General features: G+C 42.6%; 2 protein-coding genes across 4 annotated transcripts in view; one reads left to right on the forward strand and one right to left on the reverse strand.

Annotated features, from left to right (window-relative positions):
* LOC139389766 (acetyl-CoA carboxylase-like) overlaps positions 1 to 8,191 on the forward strand; it is a 46,065-nt gene extending 37,874 nt beyond the window's left edge. For 2 of the 3 annotated variants that reach the window (XM_071136706.1, XM_071136708.1), the window contains 7 exons: positions 120 to 255; positions 568 to 745; positions 907 to 1,031; positions 2,579 to 2,733; positions 3,824 to 3,994; positions 4,245 to 4,381; positions 4,464 to 8,191. In XM_071136706.1, coding sequence (XP_070992807.1) covers positions 120 to 255; positions 568 to 745; positions 907 to 1,031; positions 2,579 to 2,733; positions 3,824 to 3,994; positions 4,245 to 4,381; positions 4,464 to 4,590 — 1,029 coding nt within the window. In that variant the 3' untranslated portion in view covers positions 4,591 to 8,191. The remainder of the gene's footprint in view (positions 1 to 119; positions 256 to 567; positions 746 to 906; positions 1,032 to 2,578; positions 2,734 to 3,823; positions 3,995 to 4,244; positions 4,382 to 4,463) is intronic. The other variant, XM_071136707.1, reaches the window with a different exon arrangement.
* An 825-nt stretch (positions 8,192 to 9,016) lies between these two features.
* LOC139389767 (forkhead box protein N4-like) lies at positions 9,017 to 22,617 on the reverse strand. The gene is made up of 9 exons (XM_071136709.1): positions 22,524 to 22,617; positions 18,987 to 19,174; positions 15,621 to 15,733; positions 15,385 to 15,495; positions 14,419 to 14,546; positions 14,102 to 14,198; positions 13,442 to 13,649; positions 9,697 to 10,080; positions 9,017 to 9,273 (listed from the first exon to the last, which is right to left on the reverse strand). The coding sequence occupies exons 1-9, from the start codon at positions 22,601 to 22,603 to the stop codon at positions 9,017 to 9,019; spliced, it is 1,566 nt and encodes a 521-aa protein (XP_070992810.1). The 5' UTR covers positions 22,604 to 22,617.
* Positions 22,618 to 25,684: the final 3,067 nt, after the last annotated feature.

The following is a 25,684-nucleotide window of genomic DNA, read 5'->3' on the forward strand; positions in this document are numbered from 1 at the left end:
TTTTCGAAAAGGGGACACATGATCTGACAAGGTAATGCAGACTCATTCGACACCTGCAACAGAGTTTAACATCCCTCTGTGTGTGTCTCTCTCACTCTCACTCACACTCACTCACTCAGCTGGTACAGCAGGCCGGCCAGGTGTGGTTTCCGGACTCTGCCTTCAAGACGGCCCAGGCCATCCGTGACTTCAACCGTGAGCGGCTGCCTCTGATGGTGTTCGCCAACTGGAGAGGCTTCTCCGGGGGAATGAAGGGTACTGACTGGCCAACCTGGGATCATTTCAAATATTGTTGGATTGCTGGATTGAGCTTGCCTGTTGCAATGGGACTACTAGGACATCTCAAGTGCAAGTCACGCTCACCTGGCACTCCAGCCAGACTAATGCAAATGCTCAACGCATTTGAAAAATGTCAAATAGTATTTGAACCCTAGTCTGGTCCTGACTGGAAAACCCCCACTACAACACAGCGGGGATTTTTTTCTTCTCGTTTTTCTTCTAAATCTCTAAACAACATTGTAAATATTGGTGTTACCACAACTACAAGTCCGTTTTTATTTCTCTCAGACATGTACGACCAGGTGCTGAAGTATGGGGCCTATATCGTGGACGGCCTGCGTGAGTTCCGCCAGCCTGTGTTGATCTACATCCCGCCGCACGCTGAGCTGAGGGGGGGATCCTGGGTGGTGATCGATCCCACCATCAACCTTCTGTGCATGGAGCTCTACGCAGACAGAGAGAGCAGGTGGGCCTTTTAAAAAAAAAAAAAACATGGCAGGGCAGCTTCTCTCCAGAGTCAATGTGAATGAGCTGCTCTCTTACTCCTTTCCCTCTTCTACTCTCTCTCATCCCCCTTTCCCTGTTGTCTCATCTCCACCACTCTCCCCCTCCCCTCTCCCTGTCAAGGGGTGGTGTGCTAGAGGCAGAGGGCACTGTGGAGATCAAGTATCGCAGGAAGGACCTGTTGAAAACCATGCGCCGGATCGACTCGGTCTACGCCGGTCTGGCTGAACAGCTTGGTAAACAGCCTGGTAAACTCTTACAACAGTACCTGTCGTTCCACCCATATGTACGATAGGCATCATGTTTTCTTTTTAGTTAGCATTGTAAAAAAATAATGAACAGTCAATCGTGTTTGTGAAGTTATGATATTTGAAGGAAACCAGATCAAAGTATGAAAAGTGTCTGTTGCTTCTACATTGATAAAGTGTGATCATAAAGTTACTGGGCCCCTCCCCCATGTCAAACACTTGGATTCAGGAGGCGGGATTATTAAGGGGATAGGGTGACATTAACTCTCATTTTAATACACCGATGATAACATGATATTCTCTTGCCTAATTTAAATAAGTGCCACCTTGTAACCAAAATTGGAGAAGATGTGTTTGCAGAGTGGCATGGTTTATATAGCTAGATAGCTACTCTACTGGTGCCAAAATTCGGAATGTAGGGTATCAGCAAATCTAATTTAAAGTTGACCCTATTCATCTATGGAAAAGATACTTATGTTTCCCCTTTCATCTGTGTCTGGCTAGTTACTGGCTAGCTATGTCTTCAGCTAACTTGGAAAAGGGGGAGGGGGGGGTCGTTCAAAACTCGGACGCAGTTGTAAAGTCAGCACATCTGTCTGTGATGCATCACAAGAGACATGCTAAACGGGAGATGTATATTTTTTTTAAATGTCCTGGTAGATGGCCATGAGAGAAAGTACTTTTCCGAATGACTGTTCAGGACCTTTTAAAGTTTTTCCATGTCTAGAGTCCAGTGGTGGAAAGTTTTTACGTTTTTTTTTTTAGGTATCTGTACTTTACTATTCATATTTTTGACTTCTAATCCACTACAATCCTTTAGAAAATAATATACTTTTTACTCCGTACATTTTCCATGAAACCAATAGTACTTGTTACGTTTCGAATGCTTAGCAGGACAGGAAAATTGGCAAATTCCCACACTTATCAACAGAACATCCCTGGTCATCCCTACTACCTCTGATCTGGCGGACTCATTAAACACATTTTTCATTTGGAAATTATGTCTGAGTGTTGGAGTGTGCCCTGGTTATTCGTAAATGTTAAATACAAGCAAATCGTGGCGGCTGGTTTGCTTAACATAAGGAATGTGAAATGATTTACTTTTTGATATATTTAAAACCAAATACTTTTAGACTTTTACTCAAGTAGTATTTTACTGGGTGACTCACTTGAGTCATTTTCTCAGAAGGTATCTTTACTTTTACTATGGGTACATTTTCCACCAGTGCTAGAGTCACAGGGGTTCGACAACCATTCAGAAAACAGCTAGGTCGTGTTCATTAGGCACCAAACGAAAGGAAACAAGACTTCCTGGACTTAATAATGCTAATGCTAATTTTCTGCTTTCCATTGCAAAATGTTTTTAAACATCTTTAATTCGGTGTCCTAATGAACAGGGACTGAAACGGGGAAAGACTTCCTGGACTTGGCCAATAAGAAATGCAAATGTTCCACTTTTTATTGCAAAATGTTTTTAAACCTCTTTAATTCTGTGTCCTAATGAACAGGGAGGAGACATTGGTTAATAAATCCTTTTGACTGGCCAGGTACACCGGAGCTGACAGACAAACAGCGGAAGGACCTGGAAGCCAAGCTGAGGGCCAGAGAGGAGTTCCTGCTGCCCATCTACCACCAAGTGGCAGTGCAGTTTGTGGACCTCCACGACACCCCTGGTAGAATGCACGAGAAGGGTGCCATCACGGTAAAATAAAATCCTCCCTTTTGTGTTTTACAACAACACTTTGTGTTATAATTGGGGTTGGAACCCCCAAAAATTCAAATAGTTTCGTTCTGAATGGAACCCACATTTAAATTCCTTTCCACTGTTCCAACTAGCAAAATAAAGTTCTGAACCAGTTTGAAAACAAAAAACGTTATGGTTTATATCGTTCCTGTCTGTTATTTTTTTTTAAACATTTAGCTCAACATAAAATTACTTCACCAATCAGTGCGGATAGAGCAGCTTGCTATGGAGTGGGCAAGCTATAGTTGTTTACATGCAACTATAGCAAAATGCGACTGAAATTTTGCGGGTGGGGAGTGAGAGATGGTGGAGGAGGCTTGGCTTGAGGCTCTGGGCATCTTGTTATGACATACATTATCTGAATTAGTTACACAAAATTATACCAACAGAAGAGCGGCTTTTATGAACGAACTTTGAATGTCCTTGAACTTCCAAGAGTTGGCTTAGCGTTGGACCAGAGCTAGCTGCCTATGTGGAATGTGATAACTATAGTAACCTTAACTAGTATTGAAAAAGTTAATCCATTCTTTAATTAAAAAATCTCTCTCCCTAATTTCTGAATCATGTTTGTAATGTCGATAGACTACAGTAGCCTATGCTTCGGAGGGGGAGGGGCAGGTAGCCACATCTGGCTGGCAGACAGTGGAATACATTTCTGAGTGACAACGTGAGGGCTTTGCATAGGTGTTTTGTTGCATTCTTTTTGGTACATAAAATAACTTTATTAACCGGTTGCCATTCTTTTAAAATGACAGTTCTGTTCCAGAACAGTGTAGATCACTTTCGTTCTGATTCTGTTCCTTGAAGGATTCCGATATTTTCCGGTTTTTGGTTCTGTTCCCTGAACTGGTTCCAACCCCCAGTTGTGATAGTCAATCAAACAATGGAAGGTGCCAGAACAAACCCTGGAAAGCAAAATAAAGTTCAATGAGACCTCAATGGGCAGACAGGAGATGAATATGTGATGCCTGGTCCCATTCTCCACACCTGCCATGGGGCATTAGTGTCCCTCACTCTATGGTCTATGTAACCTGGTGGTCACATGCAGGACATCCTGGACTGGAAGAATGTGCGGAGCTTCTTCTACTGGCGTCTGCGGCGCCTCCTGCTGGAGGGCGTGGTGAAGTGTGAGGTCCTGCAGGCCAACCCAGAGCTGAGTGACGGACACATCCAGTCCATGCTACGCCGCTGGTTTGTGGAGACAGAGGGCACGGTCCAGGTATGGATGTCACAACATAATTGCTCTGTTCATGTGATACAAGCAAGGTTATCCTATTGTAATGTACCCCTGTCTGAAACATTTAATCCCATGTCACCCTCGGAACATTTAGTTATTTTTGGGTCCAGTGTTTAAGATGTTGGGTTACTGCGTGGGGGACCCAGGTTTGAATCCCACCGGTTACACAATCTATTACAATCCATGGTGTGTAGACGTGTTTTTAGAGTTAGGTTCTGTGCTTCATTTCCAGGCGTACCTTTGGGACAATAACAAAGCGGTGGTGGAGTGGCTGGAGAAGCATTTGGCCAAAGAGGACGGCACACGATCCGCCATCAGAGAGAACATCAAGTACCTGAAGAGGGACCACGCCTTGAAACACATCCGCAGGTACACACACACACACACATTTCTACACTTGAAAGTACTGTGTGCATATAATCCTATGTATGTACTGTGTGTGTTATCCCAGCATTGTGCAGGCCAACCCTGAGGTGACCATGGACTGCATCATCCACATGAGCCAGTCCATCACTCCATCCCAGAGGGCCAAGATCTCCCACCTGCTGGCCACGATGGACGGCACCGCGCCCAGTTAAACTCCAGATCTGAGGCTGAGCTGCCCAATGCCTTACACAGGAAATCCCTGAAGTTCTAGCATAGGGGAGAGAATAGATAAGTAGGTCTGTGGAATGTGGACCCAGGGCAGGGGGACACATGCACTATCTCCCCATCGGTGCCTCCTACTTTCTATTGTTGAGTTGAGACAATAAAGCTAAGGCGCCAAAGAAGCCAAAACGTGTCTGATTCTCAGGGTTAGGGGCTAGTTCGGGCTGCTCATACGCTATAACCATGCAGCACTATACACTACACATGCACTAGATCAAGGGTCCCTGCTTTGGGTAGATTTATTTTTCTTTCCGCGGATGGTCGGGGGGCCGGAACATAGTTATAAATCATTTGTACACTGCAAATTGACCACAAGAATCCAAAACATATATAGTATTTGACAAAAACAGTATAATTTTAAACCTTGATTTCATTGGGATACAATCACTTATGCCTCTCTATTTATGCGTGGGAATACTTGGGAACAGATTCCCTAAATTAAAATCCCTTTTAGCTGATTTCCTAGCGATTTTAGTCTTATATGTTCAACAAATGAAATATTTTTAAAAAAATATTCTGCTTGGGGTGCCAAATAAAATCGCCCGGGGGTTTCGGTAAGTATTCAGACCCCTTGACTTTTTCCACATTTTGTTACGTTACAGCCTTATTCTAAAATGGATTCATTCGTTTTTTCCCCCTCACCAATCTGCACACACTACCCCATAATGACAAAGCAAAAACAGATTTGGGGATTTTTTTCTAAATTTATACAAAAATAAACTCTACAAGCTTGGCACACCAGTATTTTGGGATTTCTCCCATTCTTCTCTGCAGATCCTCTCAAGCTCTGTCAGGTTGGATGGGGAGCGTCGCTGCACAGCTATTTTCAGGTCTCTCCAGAGATGTTTGATCGGGTTCAAGTCCGGGCTCTGGCTGGGCCACTCAAGGACATCCAGAGACTTGTCCCGAAGCCACTCCTGCGTTGTCTTTGCTATATGCTTAGGGTCTTTGCCCTGTTGGAACCTTCACCCCAGTCTGAGAACCTGCTCCAGAGTGCTCAGGACTTCATCAAGGATCTCTCTGTACTTTGCTTCGTTCATCTTTCCCTCGATCCTGACTAGTCTCCCAGTCCCTACCACTGAAAAACATCCTCACGGCATGATGCTGCCACCACCATGCTTTACCGTAGGGATTGTGCCAGGTTTCTTCCAGACGTCACATTTGGCATTCAGGCCAAAGAGTTCAATCTTGGTTTCATCCTTTAGGTGCCTTTTGGCAAACTCCAAGCAGGTTGTCATTTGCCTTGTGCTGAGGAGTGGCTTCCGTCTGGCCACTCTACCATAAAGGCCTGATTGGTGGAGGGTGGTCCTTCTGGAAGGTTCTCCCATCTCCACAGGGGAACTCTGGAGCTCTGTCAGTGACTCTTGGGTCACCTCCCTGACCAAGGCCTTTCTCCCCTGATTGCTCAGTTTGGCCGGGCGGCCAGCTGTAGGAAGAGTCTTGGTGGTTCCAAACTTCTTCCGTTTAAGAATGATGGCCTCTGTGTTCTTGGGGACCTTCAATTCTGCAGAAATGTTTTGGTACCCTTTCCCAGATCTGTGCTTCGACACAATCCTGTCTCGGAGCTCAAGGGACAATTCCTTTGACCTCATGGTTTGGTTTTTGCTCTGACATGCACTGTCAACTGTGAGACCTTTTTAAATAGACAGGTGTGCCTTTCCAAATCATGTCCAATCAATTGAATTTACCACAGGTGGACTCCAAGTTGTAGAAACATCTCAAGGATGATCAATGGAAACAGGATGCACCTGAGCTTATTGTTGGGTCTCATAGCAAAGGGTCTGAATACTTACGTAAGTAAGGTGTTTTTATATACATTTTCTGTACATCTAGGGTATTGTGGGTATTGTGTGTAGATTTATTTAATACATATTAGAATAAGACTAACGTAACAAAATGTGGAAAAAATATTGGGTTCTGAATACTTTCTGAATGCGCTGTACATGGCAACATTGGTGTGGTATTGTAGTTTTAGCGGTTCAAGAGCAGTGGGGAATCCAAATACTTCCAAATCAAGCATATGGAGCTTTTATGCACATTTTAAAAGTATAAAAGTTATCAAAAAGCTGTAAACAATCAACCTATTCCAGACTGGTCTACACATTTTTAAGTTTGAAAGGTGTTTCTAGTTATAGGCTAAATTTTTACCATTCTAGTCTATGGCCATTGAAATGCATTGGGAAAGGGCTGTTTTTGGTGTTGGTAGCTTTTACGGTTTTGGCACTACAGGTTCCAGTGGAATAATAATAATAATAATAATAATAATAATAATAATAATTGAAAACATTTTTTTAAGAGTAAACCATTTTCATTAATCACACCTAATTATCAAAAGTACAACCCCCCCGCCCACCTGACACGACAGGCAGGTTAAAGTAAATGGTCGAAGTATTTGAACTCCGGTCTGGTTCCATGTAGTTTTAACATTGCTATGATCAGAGGGAACCACCACTACTCGTTAGCATTTCTGATTCACATTATCAATAGGATTTGAAAACATGAATTGAATGGATTGGACCATGTGCCTTTTTATCAGTATTCTATCAAGCTTCTCATTGCTAATGCTGTACACTGGCATTTTACAACAGGGGTGACCAGGGTTTTTGCTCTGGTGTGTTGATCATTCTGTTCATATCTGGGAGAATGTGTGCCGATCTTTGAATGTACGCCAGCCAGGGGCCGAACAAAGCCCTCATTTGTGTACCATGTAAAATACTTTTTTTTTTATGTGCCAGTGCAAAGACAATACACAAGCCTGTCTGGGGGTTGGGTGATGTGTAGCCTTTACTTCAAGTATGTTCCTAGGCCGTCATTGAAAATAAGAATTTGTTCTTAACTGACTTGCTAGTTTAAATAAAGATAAGATAAAATATTGACTAATTTCAGTGACATTAAATTACATTAAATTAATTTTAATTCATTTCATTTACAGAATCATTTCAGTGACAATGGTCTAGTAGGAAAATTTCATTTTTTTCCCCTCATTAATTTAATCCAAAAATGGGATATGTCAGTATTGCCCTTAAGACTAACCTGTACAATTTGAAAGTCAGGTAATATTTTTTAGTTTTTATTAACCAGTGTTTATTTGTGTGCCCTTGAATTTCTTTGCATTATTGTTTTTTTTGACTGAATAACAAATACACCTGAGTCATTTCGTTTGTAATTTTTTGTTGTCAGTGATGGTGTATGCTGGAGTCTGAGTGAATAATCCTATATAAATGCAGGTGGATAAATTCACACCCGTAGTATTTGTATAGTAATAATTTGGAACAAATTGACATTGATATGACTGACTGTGATATGTGTTTTCATTGTTTTTAATATAATGCTGATTGTTGCTTAAACGCAGGTGAACAGGGACAGAGAAGGGTATAATGGGTCCCCAAGCCGTTCTGCTGCTGTTGCCTTCATCAAAATACCACATATCCATTTGAAATTGTCAATAATATATGTAAAATATCTGCCATGTACTTCCCTTATTAGAGTAATGTATAGTATCTGTAAATAAATGGAATGAATCTGTTTTCAGCAAGTAACTTTTTATTTATCCATTGTGATTTTACAGTACATGTAGCCTGACATCCTCCCAAAAGTTGTGAATAATTCAATGAATATTATGAATTTGGACTTTGACAGATTTTAGCATATTTTCAAATGCTGAAATTTGTCAAATGGTCTACAAATGCTATTATTAGACAGGTTTTGGAATGTATGGATAAATACTGTTTAAGAAACACGCTTTTCAGTGGAGATCACAGGGATTTAAAACACAAATATACAGTAAACGGTGTTTGATAAATTCCTCCCCTTCTCCAGCTGCCATTTAATAAATAAAACATCACAGTAATACTGCCTAGCACAATACACACAATGGGTAAATAACAGGGAACTAACAGTGCCATGGTAAGGCTTACAAACACAGGAAAGTCAACATTGTACAAAACTGGCAGAGATGGTTCCTGTTGCCTGCTAGGTTTGTGTACGAACAGTGTAGGACAGCTCTGGGGTCTTTGCTTGGCAAAGTTTCCCCCCAGAGACATCACTATATTTTAGTCAATTTCCTCCCGAATTTCCCTTTTCCTCATTGGTTACTCCTATTGTAAAACCACACAGGTAAAAAAGCAATGACTTTGATCAAATCACCCTCCGAGCAGACTTCTTTCTCTCATCTGAAGTAGTGGCTTAGGTATGGCAAGTTGCTCTGTCATCGGGGATAGAGAAAAGCGATGAGGATTCAGGCTTTTCAGTGGAGGATGTGGGGGATTTTTGGTGCCAGGAGTGGGATTGACAAGTAGATGCCTTGTTGTAGCTCTCCCCTTGTGGTTCCACTCTGTGGTGCAGGGGATGTTTTCATTAAAGCAGGGCAGTGATGGGCTTGCTGTTGCCTGGCGTGCCCATGTATTGTGAGGAGAGGGTGTCCAGGGCGGCGTAGGAGGTGTACATGCCCGTCACCTGTAGGTCTGAGAAGGGCATGCTGCCCCCGCTGTAGACTGGAGGGAGGCTGCCCGTCATGGTGCCAATGTCACAGTCAGACAAACGCAGGGGAGAGTTACTGAAGGTGCCCAAAGCCTCCAGGTTAAAGCTGTCGTCTTTCATCTCCCACAGGTTACCTGGGGAAGGAGGTAATCGTGTCACGTCACTGGTCATCACTGCTTCTGAAAGCCAAGAAAATGTCCCAACTGCCGTGCAAAGTCGCGTTGGTATGCAGATTGTTAAAGGCCCAATGGTGAAAAAGAAACAAATAGCTTTTTTGGCAAGAGCAATGTTATTGGCAGAGGTTTGGAACTCAGGTTGTTCTATTAACCAATTTACTGCCTGGTGATGTCAGGCAGGCCAAAACATCCGGTTTTCAGGTGGTCTTTTCAAACGACTCTTACACTAAAAGGGCATTATCATAATAGAAGAAAATCAGAATATTATTCCAACCTCACAGTGTGGAAATCTATATAAATCACAGGAAATCACATTTTTGATTGCACTGGAGTTTTAAGACGGTATATAATGTTGTTGTGACTAGTACTATAGCTGCCCACCTTGTAGAGCGAAGTCCATGATGCTGGTGTCCAGTGTGTCCACCTCTGCGTTGACCTCACCATGGAGACTGTAGAACTCGTGCGGCTGCTTGCCGGGATGCTGGGTAGCGAGGAGGCTGTTGGAGAGGTCAGGAACGGTGTGGAGGGGGGGCGTTTGGGCAGGGGGGGGGGACACCGGGGCCAGCCTGGCCTGGGCATGGAGCTGGTGGTGCTGGTGCATGGGCAGGCACTGCAGGGACAGGGTGACCATGGGCTGGGGTTGCATCTGGCCCGGGACAGGCAGGGATAGGCTAGATGGACAGATAGGCAGACGGGTCATCCCGGGGTCCATGGGCTTCCGTCTGCAGCTCTCAGGCCGGTCCGTGATCAACCTGTCCAACTCATCTGACAGGGAAAGAGGGAGCAGACCAGTTCAGCGACTGTTGACTCCCTTTAAAATGTAAAAAACAAAGCAGATTCTTTCTCTGTGATGCTGCTTATCACAAGGGCTGGCTTACCAGGGCCCAAGAGGCAGCTATTTTTTTAAATAAATAAAGTAAATATATACAGTATAGATTATATTTACCATATATATATATATGTAATATATATTTGATTATTTTACTACAACCGCCAACCAGAGGAGGATTCAGGAGCCCGCTCTCAATGAGCGTAGACAGTCTGCTGCTCCCTGCTGCTGCTCTGCTAATTATCAGTTGTCAGATGGGGGAAGGAGAGGAGGTGGTGGGGGGGGGGGGGGCATGCCTTGATTGGGTAACTGATTAATAAAAAATGAACTGCATAATAAATTGATGTGACTGGTCAATTGTGTGAGTCGGGGGCTGGGCACAAGAGGCAAAAGAAAAATACTAATTGCATTTGTTTATCCAACTACAGGAGCCCGCTCTCAATGTTCAAGATGCACCAGAGAGCATCATTTAGCCACAGAGGATCAATAGTTTCTCAAAAATAACAGTGGATTACATTTTAGCACAAGCACATACAATACAGGTAAAATGTCAAAATAAAGGAAAAACCAACACGGTATCTTAAAAGGCCAACACGAGCTGCACCATGGCATAGATTCTACAACTGGACCTAAACCATGCCAGGAAAATGCTTCCCACTCCCACATTTTATTATTTGTATCCCTCATTTACTCAAGTGTTTCATTTACTTTGGCAGTTACTGGTTGCCTGCAGTCGGGAAGGCCACAATTTGGCCATAGACATAATCCATAGAAGGGTTTTGGAACTTCTTACCCTGGCAATTTGACTATTAAACTCATGGGTACACTAGCAATGGCTGCCAGTCCTGACTTAAATGGGAACTGCCATCTATGGATTATATTTCTATGGTTGGTTGCTGCTGTCTGTTTTGCAGGAAAAACATACAGTTTGGAAAGCCAATGCCTTCCGCTGAAAAGAGAAGACTAATCTGTCTTTAGAACTAATAGAAGCAATAAAGCCCTACAAAAAGGGCTTTATTACAGGCAGAAATACTTCTCAGTTTCATCAGCTCTCCGGGTGGCTGGTCTCAGACGATCCCGCAAGTGAACAAGCCGGATGTGGAGGTCCTGGGCTGGCGTGGTTACATGTGGTCTGCGGTTGTGAAGCCGGTTGGTCGTACTGCCAAGTTCTCTAAACGACGTTGCCAATTGCACGCTCCCTTAAAACTTGAGACATCTGTGGCATTGTGTTTTGTGACAAAACTGCACATTTAAGAGTGATGTTTTATTGTCCAAAGCACAAGATTTACCCGTGTAATGATCATTCTGTTTAATCAGCTTCTTGATATGCTACACCTGTCAGGTGGATGGATTATCTTGGCAAATGAGAAATGCTCACTAACAGGGATGTAAACAAATTTGTGTACAAAATTGTAGAGAAATAAGCTTTTTGTGAGTATGGAAAATTAATGGGATCTTATATTTCAGCTCATGAAACATGGGACCAACACTTTACATGTTGTGTTTATATTTTTTTTCAGTATATAGTGCCCCATCATGACAAAGCAAAAACAGTTTTTTAAAACTGAAATATTACATTTACATAAGTATTCAGACCCTTTACTCAGTACTCTGTTAAAGCACCTTTGGCAACTATAACAGCTTCGAGTCTTCTTGGGTATGACGCTTGGCACACCTGTATTTGGGGAGTTTCTCCCATTCTTTTCTGCAGATCCTCTCAAGTTCTGTCAGGTTGGATGGGGAGCGTTGCTGCAAAGCTATTTTCAGGTCTCTCCAGAGATGTTCGATCGGGTTCAAGTCCGGGCTCTGGCTGGGCCACTCAAGGACATTCAGAGACTTGTCCGGAAGCCACTCCTGCGTTGTCTTGGCTGTGTGTTGTTGGGTTGTTGTCCTGTTGGAAGGTGAACCCCCACCCCAGTCTGAGGTCCTGAGCACTCTGGAGCAGGTATTCATCAATGATATCTCTGTACTTTGCTCCATTTATCTTTCCCTCAATCCTGACAAGTCTCCCAGTCCTTGCCACTGAAAAACATCCCCACAGCATGATGCTGCCACCACCATGCATCACCGTAGGGATGGTGCCAGTTTTCCTCCAGACGTGACGCTTGGCATTCAGGCCAAATAATCAGACCAGAGAATCTTGTTTCTCGTGGTCTGAGAATCTTTACAGTAGATGCCTTTTTGGTAAACTCCAAGTGTGTGCCTTTTACTGAGGAGTGGCTTCCGTCTGGCCAATCTACCATAAAGGCCTGATTGGTGGAGTGCTGCTTCCTTCTAGAAGGTTCTCCCATCTCCATAGAGGAACTCTGGAGCTCTGTCAGAGTGACCATCAGGTTCTTGGTCACTTCTCTGACCAAGGCCCTTCTCCCCCAATTGCTCAGTTTGGCTGGGTCGGCCAGCTATAGAAAGAGTCCTTGTGGTTCCAAACTTCTTCCGTTTAAGAATGATGGAGGCCATTGTGTTCTTGGGGACCTTCAATGCTGCAGACATTTTTTTGTACCCTTCCCCAGATCTGTTTCTCGACTCAGTCCTGTCTCGGAGCTCAAAGGACAATTCCTTCAACCTCATGGCTTGGTTTTTGCTCTGACATGCACGGTCAACTGTGGGACCTTAAATAGACAGGTTTGTGCCTTTCCAAATCATGTCCAATCAATTGAATTTACCACAGGTGGAGTCCAATCAATTTGTAGAAACATCTCAAGGATGATCAATGGAAAAAAAGATGCACCTGAGCTCAATTCTAATGTAAGTCTCATAGCAAAGGGTCTGAATAGTCATGTAAATAAGGTATTTATGTTTTTATGTTTTATACATTTGCTATAATTGATGTTATTATGGCTTTATTATACGGGTTCTTGTTGTTCTTTAACATCAAATTTACCACGCATCCAATTGCATCTCGGTGCACAGATTTGTTTACCGAAACTGAGGGTGTGACTATGATTTCTTAATCCAGCCCTGTTTATAGCAGTCCACCAAATGTGACAAATGGATAACCTCTTTCGTTTATTCTTGAATTAGAATGTTGTCATCAATTGTAACATAGCCAACTGTAGCCATGACACTTGCCACACTGACATATAAAACTGAATGGGCATAATCATCATAATTGGTGGTGGTGAGTGTTCTTCATTGATGGGCTATGTTCATTCTAGTACACAAAGGAAAACGTTTTTAAACATTATGCAATGGAAAAGGTTGTCCCTCCCGGTTTCCTTCCCTTTTCTTTCATTTTGTGCCTGGTGAACAGGACCCAGGTTATGTGTGAATGGGCCTCAGTTGGTCCTGTGGTCTCACCTGGGTTGGCCATGCTGCGGCGGATGGCTGGGAGGTCCTTACGCTTCCACTTCTGCATCTCCTCCTCCATCTTGTCGATCTTGACCGGGTTCAGGGCCCAGAGGCAGCCCTTACGAGACGAGCCACTCGTCTTGTTCTCCACCTTCTCAAAGCACTTGTTTAGCGACAGGTTGTGTCGGACTGAGTTCTTCCATCCGTCTGGTGCTGTCTTCAGGCGGATGAAAACCCAGGAAGAGGAAGGAGACATTTAAACGACTGACTTAGCACAATGCTTACCTAAAATATCTGCTTCCCCAATCCCTATTGAATATTAGGCCAGTTTCTCAGGCCCAGATTAAGCCTAGTCCTGGACTAAAAAGCATACTCAATGGAGATTCTTTATTGAGCGTGCTTTTTAGTCCATCGCTAGGCTTAATCTGAGTCTGGGAAACCAGCCCTTTGAGCTGGGGTGTCAATCTCATTCTATGGAGTGCCTAGTGTCTGCAGTTTTTTAGTTTTTCCTTTCAATTAAACCCTAGACAACCAGGTGTGGGGAGTTCCTTACTAATTAGTGACCTTAATTCATAAATCAAGTACAAAGTAGGAGCGAAAATCCGCAGACACTCAGCCCTCTGTGGAATGAGTTTCACACGTGCCTGAGAGGATCCGATCGAGTCATACCTTAAAGTAGGGGAAATGTTCCTTCATGAAGGTGTAGATCTCGCTGACTGGGAGACTGCCTGTCTTGCTGTTCTTCAGAGCCATAGAGATCAAACAGCTGAGGATGGACCGAAGTAGCGAGGCAATAAGAGCATTAGGCTACACATACTGTGCATAATTAGACCAGGTTGGTGTTCACTGGGCATCAAAGGGAAGAAAACTGACTGAAAAAAGGAAAGGACTACCTGAATTTGTCCTTTTCCTTTGTCTGCCCTAATGAACACGACTCAGGCAATACAATAATCCTATAATTCCACATGGCCCAGGGGGAAGCTCACCTGTAGGAGTAGATGGGCTTGGGGAAAGTCTTGGGCTGCAGGTCCTGGTTTTGTGGAGCCAGGCGCGGCTGTGTGAACAGGCTTTGGTTGTTGAACGAGACATTGCCATAGAGCCCAGCAGGAGTACACTGAGAGGGAGAGAGGGCAATGAGAAATTAGTGAACAATCTAGAAAATCTGTATCGTGTATTATTTTCAACTTATTTCAAAAACATACTTCTTGTTGTTTGAATGAATGGCATCTAAATATCAAACCCTTAATCAGCAGCAGGCGGTAAACTGGTAGAGTAATCTCTAACGAATTACATTACGTTGCTCTAATACCCATGTAATAACACTGTAATTACTCTAGTAACAATACTATATTAACAGGTTCACCTTGTAACTTAGTTATCCACTGGACAGCTCTTATAACTATTTTAGTAACACTAAATACACAAACTATTCTGTGTACAAAATATTAGTCACAGCTAGCTTCCTAATATTGAGTTGCACCTCCTCAGAACAGACTCAATTCGTCGGGGCATGGACTCTACAAGGTGTTGAAAGCGTTCCACAGGGATGCTGGCCCATGTTGACTCCGATGCCTCCCACAGTTGTGTCAAGATGTCTGGATGACCTTTGGACCATTCTTGATACACACAAACCGGGGCGCCTGGCACTTTCTACCATACCCCGTTCAAAGGCACTTCGCCTTGCCCATTCATCCTCTGTATGGCACACACACACAATCCATGTCTCAATTGTCTCAAGGCTTAAAATCTCCTTCCCTTCATTTACACTGATTGACGTGGATTTAACAGGCGACATCAATAAGGGATCATCATTTTCACTGGGATTCACCTGATCAGTCTATGTCATGCAAAAAGCAGGTGTTCCTAATGCTTTATACACTCAGTGTATGTAACAATTCATCTCTAATTAACAAACTGTATCCACAGCCCAGTTGCAGGGATGACGTAGTTACCTGCTGGCTAGTCTGGGTCAGAGTGAACACTTGTTGGGGTGTAGGTTGGTAGACAGAGGCAGGGCATTGGTACCCTGGGGAGGGCTGCCCATTCATGGAGAATGGAGACATCTGTGGAGTAGACCGAGGACAAGTTTAGTATAGTTTAGTATTTCCTATACTTTATTGTCCTAGAGTATAAGCATTGATTTAAAAAAAATGTGTTGATAAATAATTGGTCGGGAAGCAAAACGTACACTTCCGCTTTGGGCGGTGATGACATTAATTCCGAGGGGGCTGTGCTGCATGTTGCTCTGTAGGTGGATCATGGCTCCCTGTCCCCCTGCCATGGTTATATTGTTCATCTGAGCTGTGAGGAAGGAAGAAGTACAACATCCAGGTCAGTCTCCAATCAATCTCCACACATCGGCCCTGTAGATATATAGGTGATGGGATAAGTTTAAGCAAGACTACCACCCTATTCCTTTCATTAATCCAACCATTCAGATCTGTGATTGTACTTCAAGGAGGATGCATTTGCAAAGTATTCAAATAGGGCCCATGGCCCTATCAAGATTTAGCACAGGCCCGAGTCTATACCCCCTTATACTTTAACAATTTTATTTGTCTTGCAAGTCTTATTAACCAGGTTGGCAGTTATAGCTTGTTTCCAACTGTAATGGCTTTGGCTAACTTGTCCTCCTCAACATCCGGGCCTAGCTGTACTCCTGAACTATCCAATCAAAGCATATGTGTGTGGATTTGAAATGGCGCTGCCCCACCAACGTGGAGTGTGGGTGCATCTCACATTGAATCCAAGATAGCATAGCAGCGTGTGTGTTTGTCTTTGTCTTATCCCATGTCTTATCCTGTGTAAATAGCCAGTCTTTTCGTATATATATATTTTTTTGTACTATTTTTTTTTGTTATTTTTTTTGTTTGTTTTGAATTTTACCCCTTTTTCTCCCCATTTTCGTGGTATCCCTGCCCTCTAAATACACCTCTGTTGTCTTCAATCAGGATCTCAGAGATCACTGCCTCATTGTCTGCGTCCGTAATGGGTCCGCGGTCAAACGACCACCCCTCATCACTGTCAAACGCTCCCTAAAACACTTCAGCGAGCAGGCCTTTCTAATCAACTTGGCCCAGGTATCCTGGAAGGATATTGACCTCATTCCGTCAGTAGAGGATGCCTGGTTATTCTTTAAAAGTGCTTTCCTCACCATCTTAAATAAGCATGCCCCATTAAAAAAATGTAGAACTAAGAACCGATATAGCCCTTGGTTCTCTCCAGACTTGACTGCCCTTAACCAGCACAAAAACATCATGTGGCGTACTGCATTAGCATTGAATAGCCCCCATGATATGCAACTTTTCAGGGAAGTTAGGAACCAATATACACAGGCAGTGAGGAAAGCAAAGCCTTGCTTTTTCAAACAGAAATGTGCATCCTGTAGCACAAACTCCAAAAAGTTCTGGGACACTGTAAAGTCCATGGAGAATAAGTGCACCTCCTCCAAGCTGCCCATTGCACTAAGACTAGGAAACACTGTCACCACCGATAAATCTACGATAATAGAGAATTTCAATAAGCATTTTTCTTCGGCTGGCCATGCTTTCCACCTGGCTACCCCTAACCCGGTCAACAGCTCTGCACCCCCCACAGCAACTTGCCCAAGCATCCCCCATTTCTCCTCCACACAAGTTCAGATAGCTGATGTTCTGTAAGAGCTGCAAAATCTGGACCCCTACAAATCAGCCGGGCTAGACAATCTGGAACCTCTCTTTCTAAAATTATCCACCGCAATTGTTGCAACCCCTATTACTAGCCTGTTCAACCTCTCTTTCATATCGTCTGAGATCCCTAAAGAAAGCTGCCGCGGTCATCCCTCTCTTCAAAGGGGGAGACACTCTAAACCCAAACAGTTACAGACCTATACCTATCCTACCCTGCCTTTCTAAAGTCTTCAAAAGCCAAGTTAACAAACAGATCACCAACCATTTAGAATCTCACCGTACCTTCTCTGCTATGCAATCTGGTTTCCGAGCTGGTCATGGGTGCACCTCAGCCACGCTCAAGGTCCTAAACGATATTAAAATGCCATCGATATTAGACAGTACTGTGCAGCCGTCTTCATCGACCTGGCCAAGGCTTTCGACTCTGTCAATCACCGCATTCTTATCGGCAGACTCAACAGCCTTGGTTTCTCAAATGACTGCCTCGCCTGGTTCACCAACTATTTCTCAGATAGAGTTCAGTGTGTCTAATCGGAGGACCTGTTGTCCGGTCCTCTGGCAGTCTCTATGGGGGTGCCACAGGGTTCAATTCTCAGGCCGACTCTTTTCTCTGTATACATCAATGATGTCGCTCTCGCTGCTGGTGATTCTCTGATCCACCTCTACGCAGACGACACCATTCTGTATTCTTATGGCCCTTTGGACACTGTGTCAACAAACCTACAGATGAGCTTCAACGCCATACAATGCTCCTTCCGTGGCCTCCAACTGCTCTCAAATGCAAGCAAAACTAAATGCATGCTCCTCAACCGTTCGCTGCCCGCACCCGCCCGCCCGTCTAGCATCACTACTCAGGACAGTTCTGACTTAGAATATGTGAACAGCTACAAATACCTAGGTGTCTGGTTAGACTGTAAACTCTCCTTCCAGACTCACATTAAGCGTATCCAATCCAAAATTAAATCTAGAATCTGCTTCCTATTTCGCAACAAAGCATCCTTCAATCATGCTGCCAAACATACCCTTGTAAAACTGACTATCCTACCAATCCTTGACTTCAGCGACGTCATTTACAAAATAGCCTCCAACACGCTACTCAGCAAATTGGATATAGTCTATCACAGTGCCATCCGTTTTGTCACCAAAGCCCCATATACCACCCACCACTGCGACCTGTATGCTCTCGTTGGCTGACCCTCGCTTCATATTCGTCGCTAAACCCAATGGCTCCAGGTCATCTATAAGTCTTTGCTAGGTAAAGCCCCGCCTTATCTCAGCTCACTGGTTACCATAGCAGCACCCACCCGTAGCACGCGCTCCAGCAGGTATATTTCACTGGTCATCCCCAAAGCCAACTCCTCTTTTGGTCGCCTTTCCTTCCAGTTCTCTGCTGCCAATGACTGGAACGAATTGCAAAAATCACTGAAGCTGGAGTCTTATTTCTCCCTCACTAACTTTAAGCATCAGCTGTCAGACCAGCTTACCGATCATTGCACCTGTACACAGCCCATCTGTAAATAGCCCACCCAACTACCTCATCCCCGTATTGTTATTTATTTTTTTGCTCCTTTGCACCCCAGTATCTCTACTTGCACATTCATATTCTGCACATCTATCCCTCCAGTGTTAAGTGATACATTTGAATTATTTCGCCACTATGGCTTATTTATTGCCTTACCTCCCTAATCTTACTACATTTGCACACACTGTATACTTTTCTATTGTGTTATTGACCGTACGTTTGTTTATCCCATGTGTAACTCTGTGTTGTTTGTGTCGCACTGCTTTGCTTTATCTTGGCCAGGTTGCAGTTGTAAATGAGAACTTGTTCTCAACTGGCCTACCTGGTTAAATAAAGGTGAAATAAAAATAATATGAAAATAAACCTGTCTGCTGCTCCAGCAGGCTGGCCCCCAGCCCCTGGGAAGGCCCATTGAAGTCTCCTTCGCCACCACCGCGACCATCGGCCATCTGCTGAAGCCGGGGAACGTCTACAGAGGTGAGCCACGACAAAGACTGCAGGTCCCCGGGGAGATCCTCCTCACGGAGCTGGGAGGGGTCTGTGGTCAGAAGTCTGCAGAGGCGGGCGGGACACAAGCAACACAACCACTCAGATACACAGCCTAGATTACAACTGTTCATTATATCCAGACCTGGGTTCAAATACTAGTTGAAAGCATTGTTGCGATAGAACCAATACCAAAAGTCCCAAAAGTGCAAACTCTTAAACAAATGAGAAAGTAACATTTTAGAAATAGTATTCGAACCCAGGTCTGGTTATATCTAGGGCAAATATAAAATACACTGACTGAACAGCGAGTTATTGTAAAGTAATACATTCAATACTGGAGGGGGAGAAGTGAGAACAAGTCATTATTCAGGAGTATCGTTTTATCTGGGATTTACCACAAGTAGATTATAGAGTGCTATTTAATTAGGTAATTACTGCAATAGTAACATTATGGACACTAGCCAAGATTCTCAACATTATTAATCCCTCTTCAAATTTGCTTGTGAACTTCCTCATCAACATTAGACATTTTAATGTTTACTTCCCCAGTTTTGGGAAATACTGTACAAAAAAGTCTAAAATGAATTCCCTTACCAGCGTACAATGAAATGAGTTAGGGTTTACTGTATCATTTCTGCTTAATCGGGGCATGGGCCTGCCTCTCAGCTTTTTATCATTATTATTTTATTTTTAAGTAGGGCTCTGCGGGAAGAAAAGAGAGGAATCCTCTTGAATCCTCTCCAGTCGTCTCTGCACACACTTACTGTAGAAGAGTTCAGTAATTGGGGTCGCTATGACAACACTCACTATTCAGTTTCTTTGTGGGTCTGAACACCGTAGGACCCCAACCCAACCCCAACTGCAAGCAAAATCACCCCTATGTCAGGTGACCACAATCTCCCTCTAACCATTGGCTGAATCATACGTACACAGCGCATGAGATCATTTGAAAACATGGGAGAGCGGCACATGTTGCTCTGTAACAGTTGGCCTTGTCTATTGAAAAGTGATTGTGTCCCAAACGACAAATCTGCCCAGTGGCACGTGGCTCTATTGTTTCCCCCCAGACCCTTCCTTGATTGTCTTTGCCGTTTAAAAAAAAAAACAGTCCCTGCATTAATCTGTTGGAATGACAGCTCTCACACAAGAGACAAGTAGGATGCCATCTGCTTCCCTGTCCCTTTCCAGCCTCTCCCCTCAATGCCCCCCCCCCCCCCCCTCCCTGCAGAAGGGCAGTAGACAAGGCCCTGGGGGAAGGTGGGGGTGAGGGGTTGGAGGTCAGGCCACACTGCTCACTCAACCTGTCACCTGAATAAATGACATCATTTCACCAGGGCTTTGGACACCTTGACTGCGTGTGCCAGAAATGGCTTGTGAATAACCGTCTCTTTCAAAGCAGAGAGACAGAAGCTCCTGTGAAACTGTACACCACAGACAACACCTATTTCATCTTGAGCTTTGAAGTATGAGCTTCCTCTACCCCCCCCCCCCCCCCCCCCCCCCCCCCAAAAGACACATGTACATCCGCCACGTACATTCTCTCTCTCTCTCTCGCTCTCTCGCTCCAGCAGAAAAAAACACACCAAAAATATATATAGTTAAGGCTAAATCCAAATTGGTAAAACACATTTTAGAGAGCACTAGTTCCAATGGAAGCATATGCCCAAAATATTATTATTTTAGCCTCAAAGGAGCAATCTGCAGTTGCTACATACATTTTTTGGCTTACAAATGAAAAATAATAACAATTGTTTCTTGAAGAATATAACTTAGAAAAATGCCTCATGAGTTTAGTTCAGTTGTTGTACCCCATCAGAATCCAAAATATAAGCTTGTTTTACTCTGTTTGTAAACATCGTAAATGTAAACAAACACTGTAAAGCCTCAAAGATGCTTGAAAATATAATTTGGATATCTTGGATGATCAGTCCTTTCATCAATATCTCTGTTTGTCTATACATTTAAGAGTGGTTATACATTTAAGAGTGGTTATACATTTAAGAGTGGTTATACATTTAAGAGTGGTTATACATTTAAGAGTGGTTATACATTTAAGAGTGGTTATACATTTAAGAGTGGTTATACATTTAAGAGTGGTTATACATTTAAGAGTGGTTATACATTTAAGAGTGGTTATACATTTAAGAAGCTTTTTTATTGTTTCAACTCAATGCAACTTCACAGAATTGTTCCACTTACCTTGGCTGTAGTTGGATCCCCAATACAGTTATTGGGATATGTATTTTGTTTAATTTACATAGGTATTTGATAGTTATTGTGTTTTGTCAGTATTCCAATAGCCCCAGCCCCCCCCCCCCCCCCCAAATTCTTTCTGAAATAGTCTAAAGCACCTTACAAGCACACCAAGCCAACTCATATTACACAAGTATCCCTTTCTCAAGGACGTCTGACGTTTATGGTGGTTCAATCTACTTTTGAATGTTATAATTGAGATGCATCAAATGCAGACATGACATTGATATGCATCAAATGCAGACATGACATTGATATGCATCAAATGCAGACATGATTCATGAATGAGTATTGGGGTGTTTGTAAGGTGTTTTGGACCTTTTTTCCAAATGAAAGAAGTACAAAAATCATGTTAGGTTGTGTTTTGAGTAAAACATGAACATCCCTTTAATGATTAGTGGGATTTGAACTAAATATTTCAACTCGATTGGAAACAGTCCTAGCCTATGACTCTTACTTAAACGTGTTAAACGAATGAAAACTATGCAAGGAGGTCCCATTCTTAACGCTTGTCTGAAAATCTCGCAAACATCTCTAGACCCCTCCTCCCTCCCTCCCTCCCACACACTTAACCCACAATAAAGTGGATGTTCAGCGAGGCAAGGCATGTTGGACTATGGTGTCCCCCATCTAGCACCAGTCACACACGGTCAACACTGCAGCTCACCCCGCTCCACCCCCTCCCCCTCTTATTCCCTCCACCTCCTCCTCCTAATTGGGAGCCACTTCTCTGCAGTAGTCACCCGGAGAGCCCCATCTCCCCCTCGGAGCCGGCGGGCCAAGAGGCTCAGTCTCTCCGTGTGCCGACAGCGGGAGTGTTAACAGAGCTGATGGTTTCTGACAGATCCATTCAGACTGAAAATCATTCATTCTAAGGTTGTTGTTTTTTCTTTCCACTTTTTCATAAGCCCCCTCCCTTCACTGAAAGAGCTGTCCATCTACATTTAGATGAAACATATAGGGATATTTTGGGAAAATATATCTTGGAATTATCCTTATGCCTGAACATTTTGAACCATATTTTCAGTGTTTAAGCGTTGCCAACTTTACAAAATACAAGATGTATCAAAAACCTTATATCGGTGGTTAGGATTTAGTCTGGTTAAAATCATTCAAAGGCTGTCTTTAAAGTATCTGAATGTTATAAATCCAGCCTTACCTGTAGTCTTGTGGAGAGGGATGATGACCTGAATTTTCGAGAATTCCTGACATGCTGGTCGTAATTCTACTTTCTATCATTTCCTGGGATGTTTGATAATGCTGCAACAAGGGAAACAGTGCAACTGCGTAAGACATCTAGGCTACAGTGCTTTCATTTAATTTAGGCCTGGGTCTATTTCTGTTTTCAAAACTGAAACAATAATTAGAATTCCTTTGTTTCCTTGTTTTAGCAACTCATTATATATGTTATTATACTGGCATTTAGATAAATAAAATATTAGCACATCAAACAGACTACGTATGGGGAAAAACAATCATTTTCTATTATTTATTTAATCATACAAGCTACAATGAATGTATATAGAAAACCATCTGAATCGGATTATGACCAGTTAATGATGGGACCTACTGTTATAAGCTAATGACAATCATATCACCTCTTATGGCAAAAACATAACAATTTAATATTAACATAGAAAACAACACGTGGGATCTTTTTGGTGTAAAAATGATGGTGTAAATCAATTTATTGATTTAGCCAATAATCGCTTTTTATTTCATTTCAGTTCACAAGGCTATTTATTAACTTGATTGCTTAAAAAATGTATACTTGATGTGCAATCCCAAAATATCGCCGCGTTTCCCACCCTTACTGACATATCAATTGTCCTCTAATTGAAATGATCCCCTCTCACTCAAAGTCTTAGGCCTACAACTATTTGCTGATAGTCGTTCTCGTAATTCCGAGAAAAAAAATGAAAATCTTACCTGTTTATAATAATCTGCAGCAAATTTGAGCTGGCGATGAGCCCCGTGTAGCCTACTGTATTTTCAATGTGCTGCACTTGTTTCCCAAAAACCGTTTTTAAATTTCCCTCTCTGGAACTGTCCAGCAGACTGTCATGCGCAGTAGGTCTACCCTTGTTGCTCAAGGGGCCTGCTGCCAATGTAACAACTTGTGACAGTCCCGTGGAAGACAGCAAGCACACCATCCGCACAGTCTAAACAGATCTGCAGTCTGTGCTTACTTTTTGTATTTAGGCCTATATGCTAGTTCTTCCTTTAATTATTGGGATTGTGCGCAGTTCCTGGATAAACTGTAGATATTGCGCTCAATAGCTGCAGCCACTAGGACTTTATCCAATATTGTTGACAATTGTCATAGTAAGATGACAGATGATAACCTATATGTGTGATACTTTTTGTTGGTCAGCTAAAATAAATTGTTTTGGTTATGACCGATGCGCAGGTGCACTTTAGATGCGTCGCTAGACTACAATAGGCTACAAAACACTTCATCACTCTGCCAAGCCTTAATTGAAAATCAGCACTAGACTGTAAAAAAAACACACACACACACACATATATATATACTAAGAAGTAAGCGGAATAATTGATCAAGTAAAATGTTATAGCCTATTTTTAGCCTATACAATTTTCCTTCAATAAGTTAATGTCGAGTCCATCTCCATAAATTCCATTTTTTTTTTAAAGTATTCCAACAAATAGAGACCCTCGACTGTGATGGTGTCTCGCTACTTGTGAGCGTCTAAATGAATGTACATTTTAGGCGAGTGTTTGCAGACAATTGTTTCCCCGCCGCTGCACCCGCGTCTTTCTCTGCACAAAAGCGGGAAAAAATAGCCTGGGAGGCGCGCATGGGAGGTAGGAGCCCAGGAAACCTCAAGGCTGGAAAGGTTGACAGTTGTCAGAGGAGATTTGCGCTGGTGAGGTCAACCTGTGTTATGGAACACAGACAGTATTTCGACAAGTCTTCAAGCGACAATAAATAGTAGCAATAGACTCTTATGGGCTATAAGCACCCAGAAATAGAGTAAATAAAGACTGTTAAAAGGAGGAAAAGTTTTCCTTGTTTAGGCCTATAGGCTACTTAAATATATATATATATATATATTTTACTTACCTTATTTTGTGTGTTTACCAGATTTAAAATCTGTTGACCACGTTCACATACACAAATAGAATTGGAAAGACCTCTAAAAGTACAATTCACAACGGGAAATTAACATAAATTCCTCTAAGTCTGTGGGGATAGAGCCAATGACAGTGTCAACCCCATGGGACACCACAGATGGTAAATTGCGCTGTCACAATAGAAACAATCAACGATTACATGCATGAACGTAACGGACAAAATAAGACCATCAAAGACTCTGAACGCTTAGGTCCTAGAGCCTGTGGGCTTCCACTGTATTCTTCACAGGGCTTCAGTTAGATTTTTTACCGAGGAACACAAACCCCTTCACTGATTCATGCATGTCTATTGTATTTATAGGGATCTCCCATAGATATGTAAAATTATAATGGTTTATTTATCACTACAGTCTATTTTATAATATTGTTGCTGATAAGAGAGAGAAACAAATATGTTGACAGAGAAATGATGGGATTGTAACTAAATATTTCGAGTTCTGCTTGTGTGTTTAATACAGTCTGGTGTCCTTTTGACTGTGCCCTTTGCACTCTCAAATGATTTCACAAGTGGTTACATTAGTTAAATTATACTGGTAAAGGATTGGAGTGTGTGACATACAGACACTGTCTACAGCCAAGGCAATCAACCAGTGCCCGGTTTCCCAATAGCATTTTAAGGCTAAGTTCATCGTTAGAACCTTCATAGGAGCATTATTAAATCGCCGAGCTGTTTCCAAAAAAACATTGTTTTTAACGTTGCACTTGAAAACTCTCACAATCTAACGCCTGCCCCAAACCACTCGTAGAATAGCTAAGTGCGTCGTTAAATGTTTTTTTTGCGTCACTTTTTACACAAAAGTTATCTGCTAAACACAGAATCACAGTGTTTATTCATCTCTGTGACCACCGATAACTTCACAACTAAGTTAATTTTAAATACACATGTGCCAATGTCTTTGCAATTGTTGCAAACAAGCGAATTATATAAATATGCTTAAAATGAAAAACAAGATGATTGCATTACAAGATAAATAGCCTACCTACAGTATAGGCTATAGGTGTATACAGTATATTTCAATAAAATTGAAATACATTTTCATGCTCTTTGAATTTAGTTTGATTTTGCTATTTGGCTACTGTCAAAGTTTTTGCCTCAATATATTTCCGAATGTGTAACCTAACATGCGCAATGATGTGCCAAATATTGATTTAGTGTATAGGGTA

The sequence above is a fragment of the Oncorhynchus clarkii genome, chromosome 30 (assembly GCF_045791955.1).
Source record: "Oncorhynchus clarkii lewisi isolate Uvic-CL-2024 chromosome 30, UVic_Ocla_1.0, whole genome shotgun sequence".
NCBI classification, from domain to species: Eukaryota; Metazoa; Chordata; class Actinopteri; order Salmoniformes; family Salmonidae; genus Oncorhynchus; species Oncorhynchus clarkii.